Source organism: Oncorhynchus tshawytscha, linkage group LG09 (assembly GCF_018296145.1).
Source record: "Oncorhynchus tshawytscha isolate Ot180627B linkage group LG09, Otsh_v2.0, whole genome shotgun sequence".
Taxonomy (NCBI): Eukaryota; Metazoa; Chordata; class Actinopteri; order Salmoniformes; family Salmonidae; genus Oncorhynchus; species Oncorhynchus tshawytscha.
This window is the reverse complement of record NC_056437.1, coordinates 33,329,435-33,351,497: the sequence shown is the minus strand read 5'-3', so window position 1 is coordinate 33,351,497 and position 22,063 is coordinate 33,329,435. Positions and strand designations below refer to the sequence as shown.

At 45.7% G+C, this 22,063-nt stretch overlaps 1 protein-coding gene across 1 annotated transcript in view; it reads left to right on the top strand.

Moving 5' to 3' along the window:
* LOC112257841 (autism susceptibility gene 2 protein) overlaps positions 1-22,063 on the top strand; it is a 495,635-nt gene that overhangs the window by 436,405 nt on the left and 37,167 nt on the right. The window contains exon 6 of the mRNA XM_042326824.1: positions 17,063-17,111. Coding sequence (XP_042182758.1) covers positions 17,063-17,111 — 49 coding nt within the window. The remainder of the gene's footprint in view (positions 1-17,062; positions 17,112-22,063) is intronic.

The window sequence follows — 22,063 nt, the reverse complement described above, 5'->3', positions numbered from 1 at the left end:
GGGCAGCATCTGTGAACAGACTCAATTAAACGGGCTCTAACGTTGCTAACTCCCTGGCTTGTTTGGATCTCCCGAGCACCCTGTGGCTGATTGCATTGTCTATGGGCCTTTATTGAGGAGAATCCAAAGCTGTTCCCACAACAAACTGTTTACCTCCGTGTCACAGGAGGAACTCAACAGCGACGGGGAGAGGATGGAACGCAACACCCCAGAGACCTTGTTGTGCTGTTGCACCAGCTTTAAACTACTGCTGCTGCTCAGGGATGTCTTCATCTGTGTGCTGAAATGCCCCGGCCTCTTTCCCTCTTCCTCTCTTCCTGTCTCTCCCTTAGGCTCTGTATCTTCCAGTGGACCAGGGTCTTTTTCTCCTGTGTGTGTGTGTGTGTGTGTCTGTGTGTCTGTGTAGGGGGTGTTTGTCTCTGTAGGCCTGTAAAGTGGGCCTTTGTCATAGCAACACGTACAGTGTGCATCAGAAGAATTCTCACATTGATTTATACTGTCTCTCATAACCACCAGTCTTCTCTTAAATCTTGGAGTGCAAAATATTTGGTCCAGTTTATGTTCTCGTGTGATATCCTCAGTAATAGCAGTGTCGTCATGCAAGCCAAGGAGTGCTCCAGGAAAAACATCATTCACTTTCTGTCTTTCAGATGCTGCTGTACAATGTTTATCTTTCATGTTGTCCTAACCCTGTGAGTGGAGCATTTTAGATTAGAGAACCCGTCAAATCTCCCTGCGTATTATTGCATGATAGAACATCGTATGATATTATTATTGGTCCACCCAGCCAGCTCCGCGGCGGGCTTGCTAGTCTCCTCTGTGTCTCTCTGTGTCTTAGCCACCGTCAAATCGGCCTGGCACTCCGACCCAGCTGCTTTATCAGGTTTCCTGGAAGGATTATCCCTGAGCTCGCTCAATTGATATTGTCCCCCGATGCAGGGATTTGGGGGGTGTGTGTGTGTAGCCTGTGTGTGTGTGTGTGTGTGTGTGTGTGTGTGTGTGTGTGTGTGTGTGTGTGTGTGTGTGTGTGTGTGTGTGTGTGTGTGTGTGTGTGTGTGTGTGCGTGCGTGCGTGCGTGCATCCACAGTGATGTGTGTGAGGAGGTGCAGCTGTCTGGTCTCTCCCTGGGTTAGCGGAGGGAGCAGCGCAGGCTGTCCCTGTTTGCCAGTGTGAAATCCTCTTACAGACCCTGTCTGTCTGAGTTGGGCCGGGCGCGTGCAGCAGCAGTCCCAGATCCTCTTGTTGAGGCCATGTTAGTAAGCAGAGCGCATGCTAAGCCCAGCTGAGACAGCCCCTGATTATTGGACTTAGTGCTAAATGATGTGCCACTTGGCTCTTTGTGCTCGGTGCCAGCCCTCAGCCCAGCCCTACTGAGATCTGGACCTTAACAGACAGACTTAGGCAAGCACACACACAAACACATAAAAGCTAGGCAGACTGACTGGCAAACACTAATACATGCTCTCAAATTCACACACATCCTCTCCTATGCCCACTCCTCTCCACGGGTACTTTCAAATGCTAAACAGGACATAAACAGACTCTCATTCAACACAATGAACACTAAAGAAACATACACACTTATACAAAACTAACAGACACAGACATAGACACACATACACAGACACACACACTATGAGTGAGCAGAGAGAAGAGAACACACGGAGTACGTCTGTGCTTTGGGATCCTCCACATAAATAACCCCAACGTGGTGAATGTCCTGTCTCTCTCAGTCTCTCTCTCATCCTCTCTCTCAGCCTCTCTCTCAGTCAGCTTCTCTCTCAGCCTCTCTCTCAGCCTCTCTCTCAGCTTCTCTCTCAGCTTCTCTCTCAGCCTCTCTCTCAGCCTCTCTCTCAGACTCTCTCTCAGCCTCTCTCTCAGCTTCTCTCTCAGCCTCTCTCTCTGCCTCTCTCTCAGCTTGTCTCTCAGCCTCTCTCTCAGCTTCTCTCTCAGCCTCTCTCTCAGCATCTCTCTCAGCTTCTCTCTCAGCCCCTCTCTCAGCCTCTCTCTCAAGCCTCTCTTTCAGCCTCTCTCTCACCCTCTCTCTCAGCCTCTCTGTCAGCTTCTCGCTCAGCCTCTCTCTCAGCCTCTCTCTCAGCCTCTCTCTCAGCTTCTCTCTCTCAGCTTCTCTCTCAGGCAGGGAGGGCATGCAGTGAGTGGGTCTCAGACTCACAATGTGGACATTTAGGTCTCCGGCTGGCTTGGTGTGAATTTGTGGAGGATAGCACGGAATGCAGGCCTGCCCGGCCCACAGAGCCCGCGGTCTGCCAGATGGAGGCCCCTCTCAAAGGCATCTCTATTACAGCCCAGAGCCCCAGACAACCAGGCCTTATGTCACGGTCACAGCGGAGGACATAGAGAGGGCTGGAGAGGCCAGTGTGCCAACACGATGCACCCTCATGGAAATGTACCGGCAGATGCCACACACACTCCCACTGACCCCATTGATAGTGCTTGATAGAAATGCGGATCAGTTGTATTTGAATATTAAGTCTTATTACAGTGCTTTTACATATTTATTACATTGTATCGTATTATGTGCAGAAGACTCCATCATTAGGGCCAGTCGTTTTCCTGACCTTTTCCATGTGACCTGACCAAGCCATTATACTGTACCTGGTGAACTTTGAATTAACTTGAATGAGGAAATGGTATCATTTGAAACCAGCTGTAGACGTGACAATGCTGACAAGTATGGCCGCCATTTATTTCCCACCATGTTTGCGTTTCCTGCAGCTTGCCTCACGCCTGCCCTCACATTGATAGTGACAGATAAAGCCCCTGTGATTTTGTGGAGCGTCAGGCTCTAGCTGGCTGCCTGATTACCATCCCCACCGATAACACTGCATGTTAATCATTGTAAACATGGTGTTGTCTCCGCCAGGGCTTTGACACACTTAGCTTATCTCTAATTGTTGTAATTGCTACAAGCATTTAACGAGATCGTCCCTTAGATATGCAAAAGCCCAAAGCCCAAAGACTGTCTGGGTACACAGAGCAGGAACAGAGTGTTTCTGTTTCCTCAGATCTATGGTAGCTACTGTGATGGGGTATACGATCGCTGCTCACTATCTAGCTAAAAGCACACATCCTATGAGAGGGGCTGGAGATGAGATGAGGCTCATGAAATATTGAAATGCAGAGAGCTTCAAAGTGGAGTGGAGGCTCCCTGCTTGTCCACAGACCTCCTATGGCTCTGCCCTCCCTGCCCCTCCACAAACACCCCACCATCCTCCCTAGTCCCTGCCCACAAACACCCCACCATCCTCCCTAGTCCCTGCCCACACACAACCCACCATCCTCCCTAGTCCCTGCCCACAAACACCCCACCATCATCCCTAGTCCCTGCCCACAAACACCCCACCATCCTCCCTAGTCCCTACCCACAAATACCCCACCATCCTCCCTAGTCCCTGCCCACAAACACCCCACCATCCTCCCTAGTCCCTGCCCCACAAACACCCCACCATCCTCCCTAGTCCCTGCCCACAAACACCCCACCATCCTCCCTAGTCCCTGCCCCTCCACAAACACCCCACCATCCTCCCTAGTCCCTGCCCACAAACACCCCACCATCCTCCCTAGTCCCTGCCCACAAACACCCCACCATGTAGGTCACATCCATGGGCTGCCTGTCTGCCTGCCATAAGGGGGATGGGGCATTTTGTGGATTAAATCTCTCCCGCTTTTCCCTAACCTTCTCAAACACACACACATTCTTTCTCTTGTTCAGTCTCCCATGTTCTACCATTACCGTAGGGGAGGTTGGGGCGGAGTTGCTATCCTACCCCTGTCTCTGTGGAGCTTGACATGCTAAAGCTTTCTGTCACACACAGAGGCTCAAATCTCTCCCTTCTCCCCCCGACTCTCCACCCCCCAGCAGGGTGGCTACTGTAGGCAGAACAAGGCCTTTATTTAGTTCAGTCCTTGTGAAATGCAATTAGAAACCCCTCCTGGGCCAGTGGGACTGGGTAGAGACGGAGAGGGGGGGGAGAGGGAGAGGGCGAGAGAGAGACTTCCCTGCTGTCTGTCACCCTGCTGGCTTTTGAAGTCTGGGCCCATCTTATGTCCCCCTAGACTAGAGAGACTATCATTAGGCCCCCACTCTGGAGCAGTTCAACACGACCTTAGAGTGGAGGAGGGAGGGAGAGAGAGGAAGGGAAGAGAGGTTTGGGCTGTAGTCTGTCTCAGTGCGTACCTGACAGAATGGTCTTGATGGAGTGTTTCAGTGGCACAATCCTCTGACCATATTTCTCCAGCCGGGCAGGCAGGCAGATTGCTCTGGGCTGCAGTCGGAAGTCCATCAGGGGTCAGACACATTTTAATACAGGTCTTCCTGGTGATTTCCTCAGTGCTTTCCTGACGTGATTCCTCTTAAAGACACAGCGGGGCAATTTCTCTCCCCCCTCGATTTCCCCTCCCCCTGTGTGTCTGGCTCTCTAATTTCTCTGTCTCTCTTCTCCCTGTCACTCTCTCCTCCTCCTGTTTCTCTCCCTCTTATTTCTCTCCCCATCTCTCCTCGCTCCCAGTGTGGTGCACAAGAAAGTGAAAAAAGGAAAAAAATATTATCCCAGCCAAAGTAGCTCTGGGTTGGAATTAAGTCGTTGCTGATGTCTGGCGTGCCTCCGTGACTATGGAGATGATTAATGAGGACAATTAAAGCTAGGGTTTGATATTCAGAGTTTTTATTTAGGGGTTTGTCTGGGGTGCATGGCTCCACTGCAAGACCTCTGAGACAACTGGAATCAGGTTGGAATATTGAGAGGATTGCCCTTATTTCCCATTGTAAAACAGCTGAAAGCTATCGCCTGGTTTTTAACACGGGATCCTCATGGAAGCCAACCTCAATATTCCTGCAAACCAGATCAAACCAGTATCTGGACCAGCTTCATATGAAATTATTTGATCAGAAGGATAAGCCAAAGTTTGCATGCTATATTGTAGTTCTCGTGGCATTTCCAGTTTCACTCTATGTCGGCCATGACAGTGAGCAGATGAGAGATCGCTAACCCTTACCAACACAAGGAAACATCAACAACACAGTCCTGTGTGTAGGCTTGGGCGGTATACCGTATGTACAGTATACCGGGGAATTTGGAAATAGCCACAGGATGGTTTTTCAATACCGTCAATAGCGTTTAAACTATTTATTTGAAGTTGTTTTATAAATGTGAATATTTCTAGCTACTTTTTAAGTAAATACCTGCGGTCATCTTGTGCAATATGTTAGGAGATAAAGAAGACTGCATTCTTCATTTCACCTGTCACATCATTTTGCCGGTAGTACCCAGTCACGTGGTGTTTGTAGCACACAACGACTAGAGACCGGAGTCTTGTGAGTCGCTCACTGTTGCGCAGCATGCGCCAGGTGATCTAATTACATTATAGAATTCACAACTAAATGTTTGCCAGCTAGATATTTTATAACTATTAAGTTAACTGTCTAAAAATGTGCTAAATGCTCTGCATTTGTGGTTAGCTTCTTCCAAAATCAATAGTGCCCCTTGTGTTCAGTGCCAGTATTATTGAATATCCCGGTATGGCACAAGATCGGTATAAAGGTATGGCAATCTGGATGCCGCCCAAAGTCTACCTGTGTGTGTATTTTGCATATATGTTTGTGTACGTACACTCAGTCGCTGGTTTATTAGCTACACCACCCTTTTCACAAAAAAATGTATCTCTCCTACAGACAGTGAGTCACGTGGCCATGGCTTGTTATATAAAGAAGGCAGACTGGCATCGAGACATTCAGTTACTGTTGGATTGAATGTTAGAACGGGCAAAACGAGTGACCTAAGCGACATTGAGCGTGGTATGATCGTCTGTGCTTGGTGCGGCGGATACAGTATCTCAGAAAAGTTCTCTCTCCTGGGATTTTCACGTACGAGTGTCTAGAGTTTACAGAGATTGGTGCGACAAAGAAAAAACATCCAGTCAGTGGCAGTCCTGTGGCAGTCCAGCTCGTTGATGAGAGAGATTGAAGGAAAAGGGCAAATATCATGCAAACTAACAGGCGGGCCACAAACAGGCAAATAACACCACAGTACAACAGTGGTGTGTAGAATGGCATCTCAGAACGCACAACTCGTCAATCCTTGTCATGGATGCGCTATTGTAGGAGACGACCACAACGGGTTCCACTCCTATCAGCTAAAAACAAGAAGAAGTGGCTCAAGTAGGCACTCAATCATCAATACTGGACAATCGAGGAGTGGAAAAACATTGTCTGGTCCGAAGAAGCCCGGTTCTTGTTGCGCCATGCTGATGGCAGAGTCAGGATTTGGCGTAAGCAGCATGGGTCCGTGGCCCCATCCTGCCTGGTGTCAACGATACAGGCTGGTGGCGGTGGTGTACTGGTGTGGGGAATGTTTTCCTGGGACACGTTAGGTCCCTTGATACCAATTGAGCCACGATAGAACACCATGCCCCGAATAATTCAGGCTGTTCTGGAGGAAAAGGGGAGTACGACCCCCTACTAGATGTCCACTAAGTGTATATGAGTGTGTACAAATGTGTTTGTGTGTGTGTTGTGCACCACTGCAATAGAGTGGTACTCAATGTTGGTCTGCTTGATGGGGAGGGAGGGATTGACTGGCCTGAAATTACCTGCGGCATGGCAGTTGACGCTCTGTGGCATGTCTAGAATTTTGACAAAAGGGCCTCCCTCCTGTTCCCATTTCTACTCTGACTGGGAATAAGGCAAAGAAATGCATTAAGGATGTAACCCAAGCGTTTGAGGAGGGAAGGTTAGCCTAAACCAATTTCCTTGTCCTGGTTTGTTTTGAAAGCAGAGTCCCTGGGAAGGGGACAGAGGACTGATGGCTCGAGGGCCAGGCAGTAAAGTGGGTCTGCTCATGCTAACAGACCAGTGCTTATGTACTGCTATGTCAACTCTCAGTGATTATTGACCTCCTAGATGGAGATAAGGTCTAACATTATCCATCCCCATTCGCCTAGTGGTCCAACCGACGGCCCGGGCCTGGTTCCTGAAAGCAGACTGGGAGAGATAGCAGATCAGATTACACCAGTTGCTCTATAGGCTCTTTACTTTATAGGTCGAACACCAGGAAGAAATACTTTACGCTTCACTTAGTGACATATGATGTGAGTTTCATATCTCTTAGCTCAAGGAAACATATTACCGTAGAGAAAAAACGATCTGCTACTTTTCAATTCCCGTTGTCCTAGTAGGCTATGTCAGACAGATGCTTCCCTCGCTCTGTCTTGTGTCTGCCTTAATATTCAAAAACTACCAATCCCTCTTGTGTGATAAAGGCAGGTTTAAATCAGTGTGAAAGATGTGTGAAATATGGCTCATCTTTTTGTCTCGTGTGTGTGTGTCATCTCCCCATTAATACAGGCAACGAGTGACAGATGAATATATGTCTGGCTACGTGTCTGAGGAATTGGGAAGAAAGGCTCTGTCGCTTTCAGAGCTGCTTGTCGGGAGGGGGCAAGATTAGAAGCAGTTGTCATTGCGAGGCTAGTGCAGGCTCAGGCTCACTGAGATAAGGCTGGATGTAATGACTGTAAAAAGCATCCTCACCTCGCTTTTTGAAAGCACAGAAAAGAGACGGTAGATGATTTTTGATTCTGGTGTGTATTTGTGCATGTATTTGATTGTAGGATGTTCCATGGTATGTGGGGGTAGTCTACCTATTTTGCAGTCAGATAGAATATCAGGCCATGAATCTTATTGAGAATGGTGCAAATAATTCATGTCTTTTTTAAGTGTTTTATAAACATGTGCTTATTAAAACCTGTGTCCTTGCCACTTCTCTCCATACCCTCTGGCAATCCACACTGTCCATAGTAGACTTCTATACTACCCCTAGTAGACTTCTATACTACCCCTAGTAGACTTCTATACTACCCCTAGTAGACTTCTATACTACCCCTAGTAGACTTCTATACTACCCCTAGTAGACGTCTATACTACCCATAGTAGACTTCTATACTACCCATAGTAGACTTCTATACTACCCATAGTAGACTTCTATACTACCCCTAGTAGACTTCTATACTACCCATAGTAGACTTCTATACTACCCATAGTAGACTTCTATACTACCCATAGTAGACTTCTATACTACCCCTAGTAGACTTCTGTACTACCCCTAGTAGACTTCTATACTACCCCTAGTAGACTTCTATACTACCCCTAGTAGACTTCTACACTACCCCTAGTAGACTTCTATACTACCCATAGTAGACTTCTACACTACCCCTAGTAGACTTCTATACTACCCCTAGTAGACTTCTACACTACCCCTAGTAGACTTCCACACTACCCCTAGTAGACTTCTATACTACCCCTAGTAGACTTCTATACTACCCATAGTAGACTTCTACACCACCCCTAGTAGACTTCTATACTACCCATAGTAGACTTCTATACTACCCCTAGTAGACTTCTATACTACCCATAGTAGACTTCTATACTACCCATAGTAGACTTCTATACTACCCCTAGTAGACTTCTATACTACCCATAGTAGACTTCTATACTACCCATAGTAGACTTCTATACTACCCATAGTAGACTTCTACACTACCCCTAGTAGACTTCTATACTACCCCTAGTAGACTTCTATACTACCCCTAGTAGACTTCTACACTACCCCTAGTAGACTTCTATACTACCCCTAGTAGACTTCTACACTACCCCTAGTAGACTTCCATACTACCCCTAGTAGACTTCTATACTACCCCTAGTAGACTTCTATACTACCCATAGTAGACTTCTACACTACCCCTAGTAGACTTCTATACTACCCATAGTAGACTTCTACACTACCCCTAGTAGACTTCTATACTACCCATAGTAGACTTCTACACTACCCCTAGTAGACTTCTATACTACCCCTAGTAGACTTCTATACTACCCCTAGTAGACTTCTATACTACCCATAGTAGACTTCTATACTACCCATAGTAGACTTCTATACTACCCATAGTAGACTTCTATACTACCCCTAGTAGACTTCTATACTACCCATAGTAGACTTCTCCACTACCCCTAGTAGACTTCTATACTACCCCTAGTAGACTTCTATACTACCCCTAGTAGACTTCTGTACTACCCCTAGTAGACTTCTATACTACCCCTAGTAGACTTCTATACTACCCCTAGTAGACTGCTATACTACCCATAGTAGACTTCTATACTACCCATAGTAGACTTCCATACTACCCATAGTAGACTTCTATACTACCCATAGTAGACTTCTATACTACCCCTCGTAGACTTCTATACTACCCCTAGTAGACTTCTATACTACCCCTAGTAGACTTCTACACTACCCCTAGTAGACTTCTATACTACCCCTAGTAGACTTCTACACTACCCCTAGTAGACTTCTATACTACCCCTAGTAGACTTCTACACTACCTCTAGTAGACTTCTATACTACCCCTAGTAGACTTCTACACTACCCTAGTAGACTTCTATACTACCCCTAGTAGACTTCTATACTACCCATAGTAGACTTCTACACCACCCCTAGTAGACTTCTATACTACCCATAGTAGACTTCTACACTACCCCTAGTAGACTTCTATACTACCCCTAGTAGACTTCTATACTACCCCTAGTAGACTTCTATACTACCCATAGTAGACTTCTATACTACCCATAGTAGACTTCTATACTACCCCTAGTAGACTTCTGTACTACCCCTAGTAGACTTCTGTACTACCCCTAGTAGACTTCTATACTACCCCTAGTAGACTTCTATACTACCCATAGTAGACTTCTATACTACCCATAGTAGACTTCTATACTACCCATAGTAGACTTCTATACTACCCATAGTAGACTTCTATACTACCCATAGTAGACTTCTACACTACCCCTAGTAGACTTCTATACTACCCATAGTAGACTTCTCCACTACCCCTAGTAGACTTCTATACTACCCCTAGTAGACTTCTATACTACCCCTAGTAGACTTCTATACTACCCCTAGTAGACTTCTATACTACCCCTAGTAGACTTCTATACTACCCATAGTAGACTTCTATACTACCCCTAGTAGACTTCTATACTACCCCTAGTATACTTCTATACTACCCCTAGTATACTTCTATACTACCCATAGTAGACTTCTATACTACCCCTAGTCGACTTCTATACTACCCCTAGTATACTTCTATACTACCCCTAGTAGACTTCTATACTACCCCTAGTAGACTTCTATAATACCCCTAGTATTCTTCTATACTACCCATAGTAGACTTCTATACTACCCATGGTAGACATCTTGTCTACGAAATACATGTAGTGCCTTCAGAAATTATTCACACCCCTTGACTTTTTCCACATGTTGTTACAGTGAGATTAAAATGGTTTGAATTGTAATTTTTTTGTCAACGATCTACAAAAAATACTCTGGTATGTCAAAGTGGATGAAAAATTATAACATTTAGAAAACATTTTTGAAAAATAAAACACTATTATATCTTGATTAGATTAGTATTCAACCCCCTGAGTCAATACATGTTAGAATCGCCTTTGGCACCGACTACAGCTGTGAGTCTTTCTGGGTAAGTCTCTAAGAGAAACATTTGCCCATTATTCTTTTCAAAATGCTTCAAGCTCTGTCAAATTGGTTGTTGATAATTGCTTGACAACCATTTTCAGGTCTTTCCATAGATTTTCCAGCAGATTTAAGTCAAACTCTAACTCGACCACTTAAGAACATTCCTGTATTCTTGGTAAGCAACTCCAGTGTAGATTTCGCCTGGTGATTTAGGTTATTGTCCTGCTGAAAGGTGAATTCATCTCCCAGTGTCTGGTGGATAACGACTGAACCAGGTTTTCCTCTAGGATTTAGCCTGTGCTTAGCTTCATTCCGTTTCTTTTGTATCCTAAAAAACTCCCCAGTCCTGAACAATTACAAGCATACACATAACATGATACAGCCACCACTCTGCTTGAAAATATGAAGAGTGATACTCGGTAATGTGTTGTATTGGATTTGCCCCAATCATAACACTTTGTATTCAGGACAAAAAGTTAATTGGACACATTTTTGACAGTATTTCTTTAGACCCTTATTGCAATTAGGATGCATGTTTTGGAATATTTTTATTCTGTACAATCTTTCTTCTTTTCACTCTGTCAATTAGGTTAGTGTTGTGGAGTGACTACAATGTTGTTGACCCAACCTCCGTTTTCTATCACAGCCATTAAACGGTATACCTCTGATTCTTCTCCCCGACGGTTCTTCATCTTCACAGCCCGGCCATTGTTAACTGCTTGTTCCATGTCAACCTGCCTGGAACCTCTCTATATCTATATATCTATCTATCTGTCTCAGGAGAACGCTGCTATTCTCCTCAGAGCATTTCTACCATTTCATCAAGACACGTTTCCTTTTATTGCCTCACCTCATCCTCCTCATCCACCCCGGGAAGTCTTGAGCCCTATCTAAGAGCTTTTAGCGTAGTACACCTGTTACACTTGTCGGTAATATTTTAAATGAGGGGAGGTTTTTCCCGTAATGGTAGGAAGGTTCATGAAAAAGAGAACCGGTCTCCTGTGATTGCAATCTAGGGAAAAAAAGAGTTCCTGTCAAATTAAACCGCCATTGCGGAGGTTGGCAAAATTCTGTTCTGGATGCTTTGAAGCAAAGGATCACGGCCCAAAAAAATTGAATTAAAGATGAAACATTTTTAGCGGAGAGAAAGGGCTGATGGTGTATAGACAGAATTTACAGGCACAGACACCAATTACTGGCATACATAACAAAACTCCAGACGTTATATTTGATCTCCAGTCTCTGGCAACGGCATCAAGTGCTTTTCCATAGAAAAGTGCCACTTTATATTCTTTTCTTGGCTGCGCCATTACAGCACAGCTTCTCATTTCTGTTCGTCTCCGTCAGCGTTTCATTTGAATTAAAAAGGAATGTGCAGTGATCCGGATGTAGATTGTCTGGTGGTTGAGCTGGAATCACAGACCTGAGGTTTCTCTTCAATTTGATAATGAGGCCTCCCGAGTGGTGCAGTGTTCTAAGGCTCTGCCACTAGAGATTCTGAGTTTGAGTCCAGGTTCTGTCGCAGCCGGCCGTGACCAGGAGACCCATGGGGCGGCGCACAATTGGCCCAGCGTCATCCGGGTTAGGAGAGGGTTTGGCCGACAGGGATGTCCTTGGGTTTGCTGACACTACTCGCCAGGTGTACGGTGTTTCCTACGACACATTGGTGCCGACAGGGATGTCCTTGTCACATGAGACAAGACTGTAACTAGCGACTCCTGTGGCGGGCCAAAAATAAATAAATAGGGCGCAGTGCATGCTGATTCACGGCTTCGCCAGGTGTACAGGCAGCCATGTTTGTTTGTTGCATAAAGTGGTATAAATATTCAGTGCATCATACACACCTTTGTTTTACCGACAAAACAACACGATGCCATGTAGTTACTTGGAATGTCTTGCAATTACTATGTAATAACATGTGACTATCCAGTACTATAACTAATTTGAAACATAATTTGTCCAGTTGTTTTTAGCATTTGGAATAAGCTAAACTGCATGCTATTTACTCATTGTTGCATACTATAAAGCATTCCAGGTAACTACCTCATGAAGCTGGTTGAGAGAAAGCCAAGAGTGTGCAAAGTTGTCATCAAGGCAAAGGGTGGCTACTTTGAAGAATTTCAAATCTAAAATATATTTCAATTTCTTTAAAAAAAAATTGGTTACTACATGATTACAGGTGTTATTTCATTTTATTTTTATTATACAATATCAAAAATAAAGAAAACCCCTTGAATGAGTAGATGTGTCCAAACATAAAACTGGTACTGTATATTAATTCAATCAAATAGCCTAGTACACACAACAAAAATGTTGAATTGTTCAAATCAAAAGGCATGTGGACAGTCTGTGCATCGCAAATTCAGGACCGCTGGACAGCAACATAATACACGAAAAGCACTGATCATTGGGAACAAGATCAGAGTGACTGCTAAGGCTTTATCCATGAATGAAATCATTAAATAGGTAGCCTAGCCTACCTAGCCTACAATCTATATGTTTCAATTAAAAGGCCTGATTAACTTGACATCAATAACTCAGCCACATCCTGAGTCCTCGGTGCCGACACATTCAGAAATCAGAAGATGGTTTTAGTAATTAGGTTCAAAGTTCTGACAAAGGCCAAGAGAACAAGAAACACTTCAGTGAGAAAACAGAAATACACTTTGTGTAAAAAAAAATACTAGTTTTGTTGTTTGGCTACCTGAACAGAACTAGGGCCTATCACTCGCAGCCCACCTCTTCCAATACATCGTGGAAAAGTGTGCATCGAATTCTACTGGGTGAAGAGCCGAAATGAGTATAACATCCTGGCATTTAAACCATACTTGATTTTCAAGGTGTTGCATACTATTAAACATTCTATTTTCGCATACTGAGAATGCGTCATGCTTGAAATGCAGTTTCCCGCTATTCGTTGATTTTGGTAGTGCATCCCCATATATAATTGATCAGTTGTTGTCAAAGCCGAAATGAGTATGACATCCGGGTATTTAAAGTATACTCGATTTCCTAAATGTTGCATACTATTCAACTTTCTTTTTTCTGCATACTCAAACAGCCTACTATTTAGGACCAAGTATGGGTATTCGGACACGGACACTTTGATTTTTTTCTCCTTTTCTTCTTCCCAATATAGAAGCTGCTTGATGTTCAAAGCAGACACTTGTCAACATGGCTTCATCATATATTAGACATGGGCCCACTGACAATCAAGATGGGGCCCCTAACCCATTGCACACTTTATACTGGAGATCAAGGTGGGCCCCTAACCCATTGAACACTTTGTAATGGAGAGCTGTGTTCTTCGCGGGACCATTGTGTGATGAAGTTTAGCTCTCTGGGGCCCGGGGGCCCGGCAGTATGGCTTTGAATGGTCTCCTGGGGCCTCAGCCAGCCACGTCTCCCTGCTGATAGTCATCTATCTGGCCATGAGATCCAATGTCCTTGTATATAGAGCACTAGGAGCATGGGGTTATAACACTCGGCCATTCTGTCTGTCGGTGTCTGTCTGTGTCTGTCTGTCGCTATCTTTCTCTTTCTCCCACTCCTTCTTTCTCCAGCACATACAGTAGGGTAGAGGGATGGATTAGCACCCTGCAGCAATGAGTTAAGTCTGTTTTCTGCTCTGTGGGGGCTGGGTGCTGTAGGGAGAGAGAAAGAGATCCCATCCTCCCTCCAATGTGACTCCATTGTTGATCCATTGACCTCCCAGACAGTGGGTTAATGCTGATTAGCCGAGGCTAGGACACGGGAACGTGTGATTAAAGGGATTTTCCAGGAACGCCCAGCATTAGTTGGAGATTGCAGGATTGTTTTGGTCTGGAGTGTCCGTGGTCCGCCAGATTAGTGAGATGGATCAGATAAGACGAGGGGTGCTTTCTCTTTCTCTCTCGCTCTCTCTTTCTCCTTCCAAGCAATAGCCCCATCAGAAATGTGCTTAATAATGAGGAGAATGCTAAAGCTGGTGATCCTCTTACAAATACAGATGGTTTGAACATGAGAAACTCTCTTGTCAATGTCTGCGTTTGAGCCCTGGATCAGGTTTGATTAAGTGGGCACCATAGGTGAGCATGGATGGATCCCTGTCTATCTCCATGGTTGGCCCAGTAGCTAGTGTGGGTATGTGACCTCCTCCAGGACAGTAGAGTGGTGGTTATTCCAACAGGAAGAGAACGGCTGTGAGCTCTGAGGAGGTGCACTGCTGCTTATAAAGAGTGTTTTGTTTTCCTCCCCTCACGGTTGCAGCACCCTACTGGGAAAATCATTAGCCGCTGACATCATCTCACACTGTTGACAGTGAAAGAATATCATTCTAGTCTCAGGCCCTCCCCCTTCCCTCCCGTCTCTTGCTTTCTCTCCCTCTCTCGTTCTGGAAATGCCAAGCAGTTTCTCTGAGCTCCATTTACGCAAATACGCACGACTGTCCCGAGCAGCGCGCGGTCTTTGGAACAGTATTCGGACACTCGGAAGCAGAAAACACACGTGTGTTTGTGTTCGGGAGAAAAGTCGAACCCAAGTCAGGTTAGAATCAGGAAGTGGGAGGACCCGATCGTTGAGCGAGGATCGCTGGGGCAGCCGTTGGATGAATGGGAGTTTGTCTGAAGCTTGGAGCGGATGAGGAGAGGCTCTGTCGGCGACGGAACCGTCAGCAACCACAGGACATACGCTTTTACCAGCTGAACATATAATGAATGTGGAGTCCCCTTTTGGCTCAAGGTGATTCTAAGTGTGATTTTGTCTCCCTCTTTCGCAACAGAGGAAATTGGTCTGCGCTTTGTTGGATTTTTTTGCTCTGTAGGAGCGAGCTGTCGACTCTCTTGTGGTGTCTGTGGACGCAGCCTCTTTACGCGTCCAGATACACATTCTCCCAAGGATCCTGTCTATTCGAATCTCGGATATTTTCAATACAAGAATATTGCGAAATAGATTTGTATTCCCTGAACTGGAGACGAAACGAACTTAACGGGATTTAGCGACCCAGAGTTGTTGCTGATGCTTTTGCTGGCAAGACACGTCTTCCTTTGTCCGAGAGGAACGGTAGCTTTTTATGCGCTTCTCGTCTCTCGTTGGAATTGTCTTGGAAAGGGTTTCTCTTTTCGCATGGCTGTCATCAATTAAAACGGAGTTGAATTCGCCCCGTTTGTGGATTACATTATTCGACGAGCAGAATGTAAAACGGGGCCGTATTTTCTAGACCACGAAAGTCATATATTTGACTTGTTATTTTCCTTCTTGCCAGTTTCGCCACATCAAAGGTATGCGCGTCGCGTTTCCTTATTCACGTAGTCTACCTTATTATGAATTAGCCTGTTTGGTTATTAGTTTATGTATATTAACGACGAATTCTGTGTATTATCAATAGGTGTATTTATTGAACAGAATAACATGTGTAATATCTGTGTGGCTATTGCAGCATTTCGTTTTATAGGCTACTAATAAACATATTCATAATAACGCAAATGTGTAATATTCCTATGTGGAAAAGGATGCCTGTACCGTTATTATTTGAATGGTGTTTATTTGCTGTGTGCAAAAGGGAAATATCCAAACTGAATGTGCTTCAATCAAGTCTGTCTATTTCAATCTGCCGTCATACTCTTTGATATGCTAATCTCGTTTTCATTTGTGGAATTACGAGGTAAAATTATATTTTATGGAATGGCAAAACCTTTTTCTGTTTTCCATGCACCTACACATTTTAATTCGGATGAATAGATATACTGAAATGCCTATCTCTTACCATGGAGTGTACTGCACCCTAAGCAAATTAATATTTAAATGTTTCTGGCATCAGCAGGGTCGTATCATGTGAGTATAGAAAATAATTGATAGGCTTTAGCTAATGTGATATATGTAACATTTGTGCAATTCTCATACCGTTACTATTGGAGCCCGTGCCACTGTCCATTTGCAGAGAAGCTGTGGAGTCTTCATTTTCTGTGATAATGTCTTCTGAATTGTTTTGAATTGGGCTCATTGTCAAATTCACTTCCCGCGACTAATATCTAATATATAGACGAGCATCTTTCAATAGGCTACTGTCATCTGGTTTTATACTTCTCTGCGACAAAAAGTGAAAACGCTATGAATGTGACATTTTAAACTAGTGGGTTCAATCTATTATTCCCTAGTAGACTCATCCATGGCACGCATATATTGGTAGGGATTGTGACAGGTCGGTCTTTCACCTTATTCGTGGTATTGAATTAGCCAACGCCTCTTCGACAGCACATTCTCACCTAAAAACACGTTAATTGTCTAATACTGTGTAAATGCTTAGCACTGAATGTTTGCACAATAACATAGCAATGTTAATGTACGCCCTGCCACACCGGGCTCGAGATTAAATGTGCTGTTGTGTCATGGACCAACAGTGCCATCAAGTGGCCGTGATGTGCAGTGCGGAATGTTTTGCTCCCGTTAGATGGATGGTACATATGGCCTGTTGGGTCTTTGACTATGAAGTCGACATGTTTAAGAAGATGTGCTAATGATATCGTCTTTCTCTCACACAGGGCTCTGATGCAAGCTCAGAGAAATTCTTCAGCACTGTTGCAGTTAAAGGTATGAGTTCTTATGTGTTTTATGTTGCAATATTATATAATGGCAAAATAATTTTCATTTGACAGAATCATAATGTGTTTCATTGTTTATTATTATTAGGACATTGGCTGGTCATTGTAATTCTGCATTGGCTCAGTGTATGAGAGCCGAGAGAGGCATGCCGTTGCAGCCTATTTGTATATCAACCAGAACCAGAGCTTGGTAATGCATTTCAGGCAAAAAAGCTTCCATTTGCAGTGCAGCTCTGTGTAACACAGGTGTGAAATATCAATCTGTGTTCGCTCACGTCTAGACGTGACTGAAAATCCATTAAGGGTGGTCTATTAAATGGAATCGAATTGGATACAGTGTGATGAATGAGAAAATCCATATTAGTTACTCACTCAAATAAACACCATGCAGAGTTCTGATATGCCAAAATATATTTTACTAGTCCTTTTAGTAGGAAATACATTGAAAATGAAATAATAAACACAAAAATCTATTTTGAAGCATAAATGAGAATTCTGGAAGAAAAAAACACAGAGTAATAATCATTGAGGTGTACATTTAACATCCCATATCACAAAGCATTGAGAAGCAGTGTTAGTTAACATGCCAGGAGGAGGGTTAGTGTTGTATTGTATAGGAGCCAGAGGAGGAGGAACCAGGAAGTGCTAATTCAGTGGGAAATGAAGTCAGAAGGAGGGCCTGGCATCTGTTTATGACCTCATTATCACGTCACTAATTTGCTGTTAAAAGCAGCCAGCCCCATTTTCTATGTCCAGGTAATGTGTTGAATGGACATTCCTCTGTAATTGTGGGTTACTATCGGCTCTGATGGGGGCGGAGGGGGGAGTGTTAGGGGAGAGGAGGGGCTGGAGAAACAGGGGTTATGACCCCTTCAGAGAGCAGGAGAAAGAGGTGCTGATTGGTGCAGATAGGTTGTTGTTTCCCTCCTCTCCCTCTTTCTTCCTGCACTGTGCTCTACGCAGAGTCCTAGGACCCCAAACACATTTCCCACATTCTGGCCTTTGATTACCTCCAGGGCTTGATTTGCAGCGTCCACCGGGGGCTCAATGCCCATGCTTGACAGGGAGGCTTCCTTTTGAAGGCACCTCTCTGTGAGGAGATTTGGTTCCCTTGAAAGGACTAAGACCCCCTTTGTTCGTCTTACATCAACACGGGCCGCCCTCTTTACCCCTCAGTAAAATGGGAAACAGTACACAAATGCACTCTCTCCCTCCCTGGTGGATAGTAGGCCGTCCACTCTCTCCCTCCCTGGTGGATAGTAGGCCGTCCACTCTCTCCCTCCCTGGTGGATAGTAGGCCCCACTCCCTGGTGGATACAAGGCCGTCCACTCTCTCCCTCCCTGGTGGATAATAGGCCGTCCACTCTCTCCCTCCCTGGTGGATAGTAGGCCGTCCACTCTCTCCCTCCCTGGTGGATAGTAGGCCGTCCACTCTCTCCCTCCCTGGTGGATAGTAGGCCGTCCACTCTCTCCCTCCCTGGTGGATAGTAGTCCGTCCACTCTCTTGGCCCCTATTTCCATTTAAATATAGACCCCTTTCTTTCTTTTTAACATCCACGTTCCCTCCTCCTCCTGCTCCACTCCTGCCAAATGCTAATTCCTATTACAATCACAAAAGGCGAGTAAAAGAATCCAGGTGCAAGAGAACGGAGGCCATTGGTATTTTTATTGAGGGAAGTGTGGAGATAAAAGGAGTGGTGTGTTTTTTGTTCGATGGGATTACCACCACTACCAATACTACGATGCACCGACCGAGCGACCAACCGCCTCAGGACGAGAAACAACTTCAGCAAAAAGAGAAAAGCTTAGATGAATGTCAGTATTTGCCCCGAGGGCAGGTGCAAAAGGTCTCTGTTTGTTTGGTGGTTTGTGCTTTCTTGTTGGTACACATCAAATGCTTATTGTTCTTAATGTTCAACAGGGGCTTGGAGGGCCCCGCCACGGCACTGACAAAACAAAGAGGTCAACTGATGGCAGCAGCAACAACACTTCTATAGACAGGAGAGAGTCAACCTCACTGCTGCTCTCTGTGGAGGAGCACATAGCTCTGCTTTGTGCTGTAAACACACCTAGAATAGTGAAACTATAAAGGATAGACAACCAGTTGAAGCTTGATTAAATCAAATTGAACTAAAATGACAAGATTTCTGCCGAGGAGTAGAGCATATTATTTGAAAATAGGAATTCAATTTATTCTGTGCATATAATGACATAACACACATTGTTTTAATTACACTGTAAGTCTGGCTGGTGCGATCATCAGGAGCTGTCTCCCATCAACAACAATCATATATATTTGTGACATTTCATAGAAATCCTAGATCGGAGAAACCTGTTCAGAGCGTTGTGATTCGCCTGTTGATGCCTGACTCAGGTGTGACAGTATGGTCTTGGTCTGTCAGGGGTGACGACAGCCCTCAAAAAGAGACTACTTGCTGCTACATCCCTGGCCTGTTCTTACAGACCACCTTGTGGTGTTTCAAACCTCCAGACCAGATGCATAGTTCACCATTTCCCTCTATTGTACAGTGGGAGACCATAGGAGTGTGTCTCTCTGGTCTGATTACTGACTGATAGCTCTCAGAGGTGGTCAGTCTCATCTAATCAGATTCTCAGCAGTCTCTACCTCCCAACAATGACTGCCCTGCCTGGCAGGCTGCACCACTCACAGTACAGCACAGTCCTAACAGCTAGCCAGTCACCTCACTGATTGCTTATTGCCTCTGACTGTGGTGTATTTGCAAAGAAATCCAACTCCTGACTGATTTCAGTGTTTTAGTTGTTGGCTGTTGATTTGCTTCCAGCCTTGTGTCACCTTCCTCACGGCTCACCACTGATATCCACGGTGTGGAATTGTCGGCTGTGTTCGCTTCACACAGTCCCCCACTCTCTGATGCTCTTTCTCTCCTCCCCCACCCCAGTCTCTCTCTTCCTCCCTCACCCCAGTCTCTCTCTTCCTCCCTCACCCCAGTCTCTCTTTCCTCCCTCACCCCAGTCTCTCTCTTCCTCCCCCACCCCAGTCTCTCTCTTCCTCCCTCACCCCAGTCTCTCTCTTCCTCCCTCGCCCCAGTCTCTCTCTTCCTCCCCCCCCCCAGTCTCTCTCTTCCTCCCTCGCCCCAGTCTCTCTCTTCCTCCCTCGCCCCAGTCTCTCTCTTCCTCCCTCGCCCCAGTCTCTCTTCCTCCCTCGCCCCAGTCTCTCTCTTCCTCCCTCGCCCCAGTCTCTCTCTTCCTCCCTCGCCCCAGTCTCTCTCTTCCTCCCTCGCCCCTGTCTCTCTCTTCCTCCCTCGCCCCAGTCTCTCTCTTACTCCCTCGCCCCAGTCTCTCTCTTACTCCCTCGCCCCAGTCTCTCTCTTCCTCCCTCGCCCCAGTCTCTCTCTTCCTCCCTCGCCCCAGTCTCTCTCTCTTCCTCCCTCGCCCCAGTCTCTCTCTTCCTCCCTTCTCTCTCTTCCTCCCTCGCCCCAGTCTCTCTCTTCCTCCCTCGCCCCAGTCTCTCTCTTCCTCCCTCGCCCCAGTCTCTCTCTTCCCCCTCGCCCCAGTCTCTCTCTTCCTCCTTCTCTCCTTCCTCCCTCGCCCCAGTCTCTCTCTTCCTCCCTCGCCCCAGTCTCTCTCTTCCTCCCTCGCACCAGTCTGTCTCTTCCTTCTTCCCTCCCTCTTTCTCATCTGTCTGGGTTCAATTTTCCTAGGCGCAGCCTTTATTAAGGAAGAATCATTACACGTTAGATCTAATTACCGAGCCTGTCAAAGCGCCCGCAGGTGTCAGCCTGCCTGCAAGCCTCATTCATTTAGTCTCCTGCAGAAAATTAGACAGACAAACCAGCCATATGCTGGGCCAGTTGAAAGAGCTTGATGCAGTCTTCAGGCTGTCTGGTTGGTTTCCAACCCTTAACTGATGTTGAGGTCTATGTGATGGTGTCCAGGCCTAGTTTAGCTGTGTGTGTGTGTGTGTGTGTGTGTGTGTGTGTGCGTGCGTGTGTGTGTGTGTGTGTGTGTGTGTGTGTGTGTGTGTGTGTGTGTGTGTGTGTGTGTGTGTGTGCGTGTGTGTGTGTGCGTCTATGTGTGACTGTGTGTCTATGTGTAACTGTGTGTGCGTGTGTGCGTCTATGTGTGCATGTGTGTGTGCGTCTATGTGCAACTGTGTGTGTGTGTCAGACTGTGTGTGTGTGAGACTGTGTGTGTGTGCGTGTGTGTGTGTATGAGACTGTGTGTGAGACTGTGTGTGTGTGTGTGTGAGACTCTGTGTGTGAGACTGTGTGTGTGTGTGAGACTGTGTGAGACTGTGTGTGTGTGTGTGAGACTGTGTGCATGTGTGAGACTGTGTGCGTGCGTGAGACTGTATCTGTGTGTGTGAGACTGTGCGTGTGTGACTGTGTGTGTGTGTGTGTGTGTGTGTGTGTGTGTGTGTGTGTGTGTGTGTGTGTGTGTGTGTGTGTGTGAGAGAGACTGTGTGTGTGTGTGTGTGTGAGAGAGACTGTGTGTGTGTGAGACTGTGTGTGTGTGTGTGTGTGTGTGTGTGTGTGTGACTGTGTGTGTGAGACTGTGTGCGTGCGTGGGCTGCCCAGGAAAGGATTATAGTGTGTCAAAGCCTTGGCTGTAATAAGAGAACATATCAGGAGAAAAGCCTCTGTAGATAGATTTATCAAATGATTAAAGGTCCAGTCCCACGTGTGTAATCTCTCCTCAGCACTGTAACACTGACATTCTTTATAATGTTGTCAGGCCCCACAGCACGGCCCAGCCCAGCCCTGAACACAGTTATGTCATTGGAGACCACAGCCTAAACAGATTACAGCTGATTTGTTAGAGCAGGGCATAGCCCCATGAGGTAATGATGTTTAGCTAATGCTAAATGTTTTTTAGAAGCAGCAGGACAGAACCATTTGTGATGAGTGCTCTAGTAATGGTTGTCATCTGTAAATAAGGTTCATGATGAGTCATAGGTTC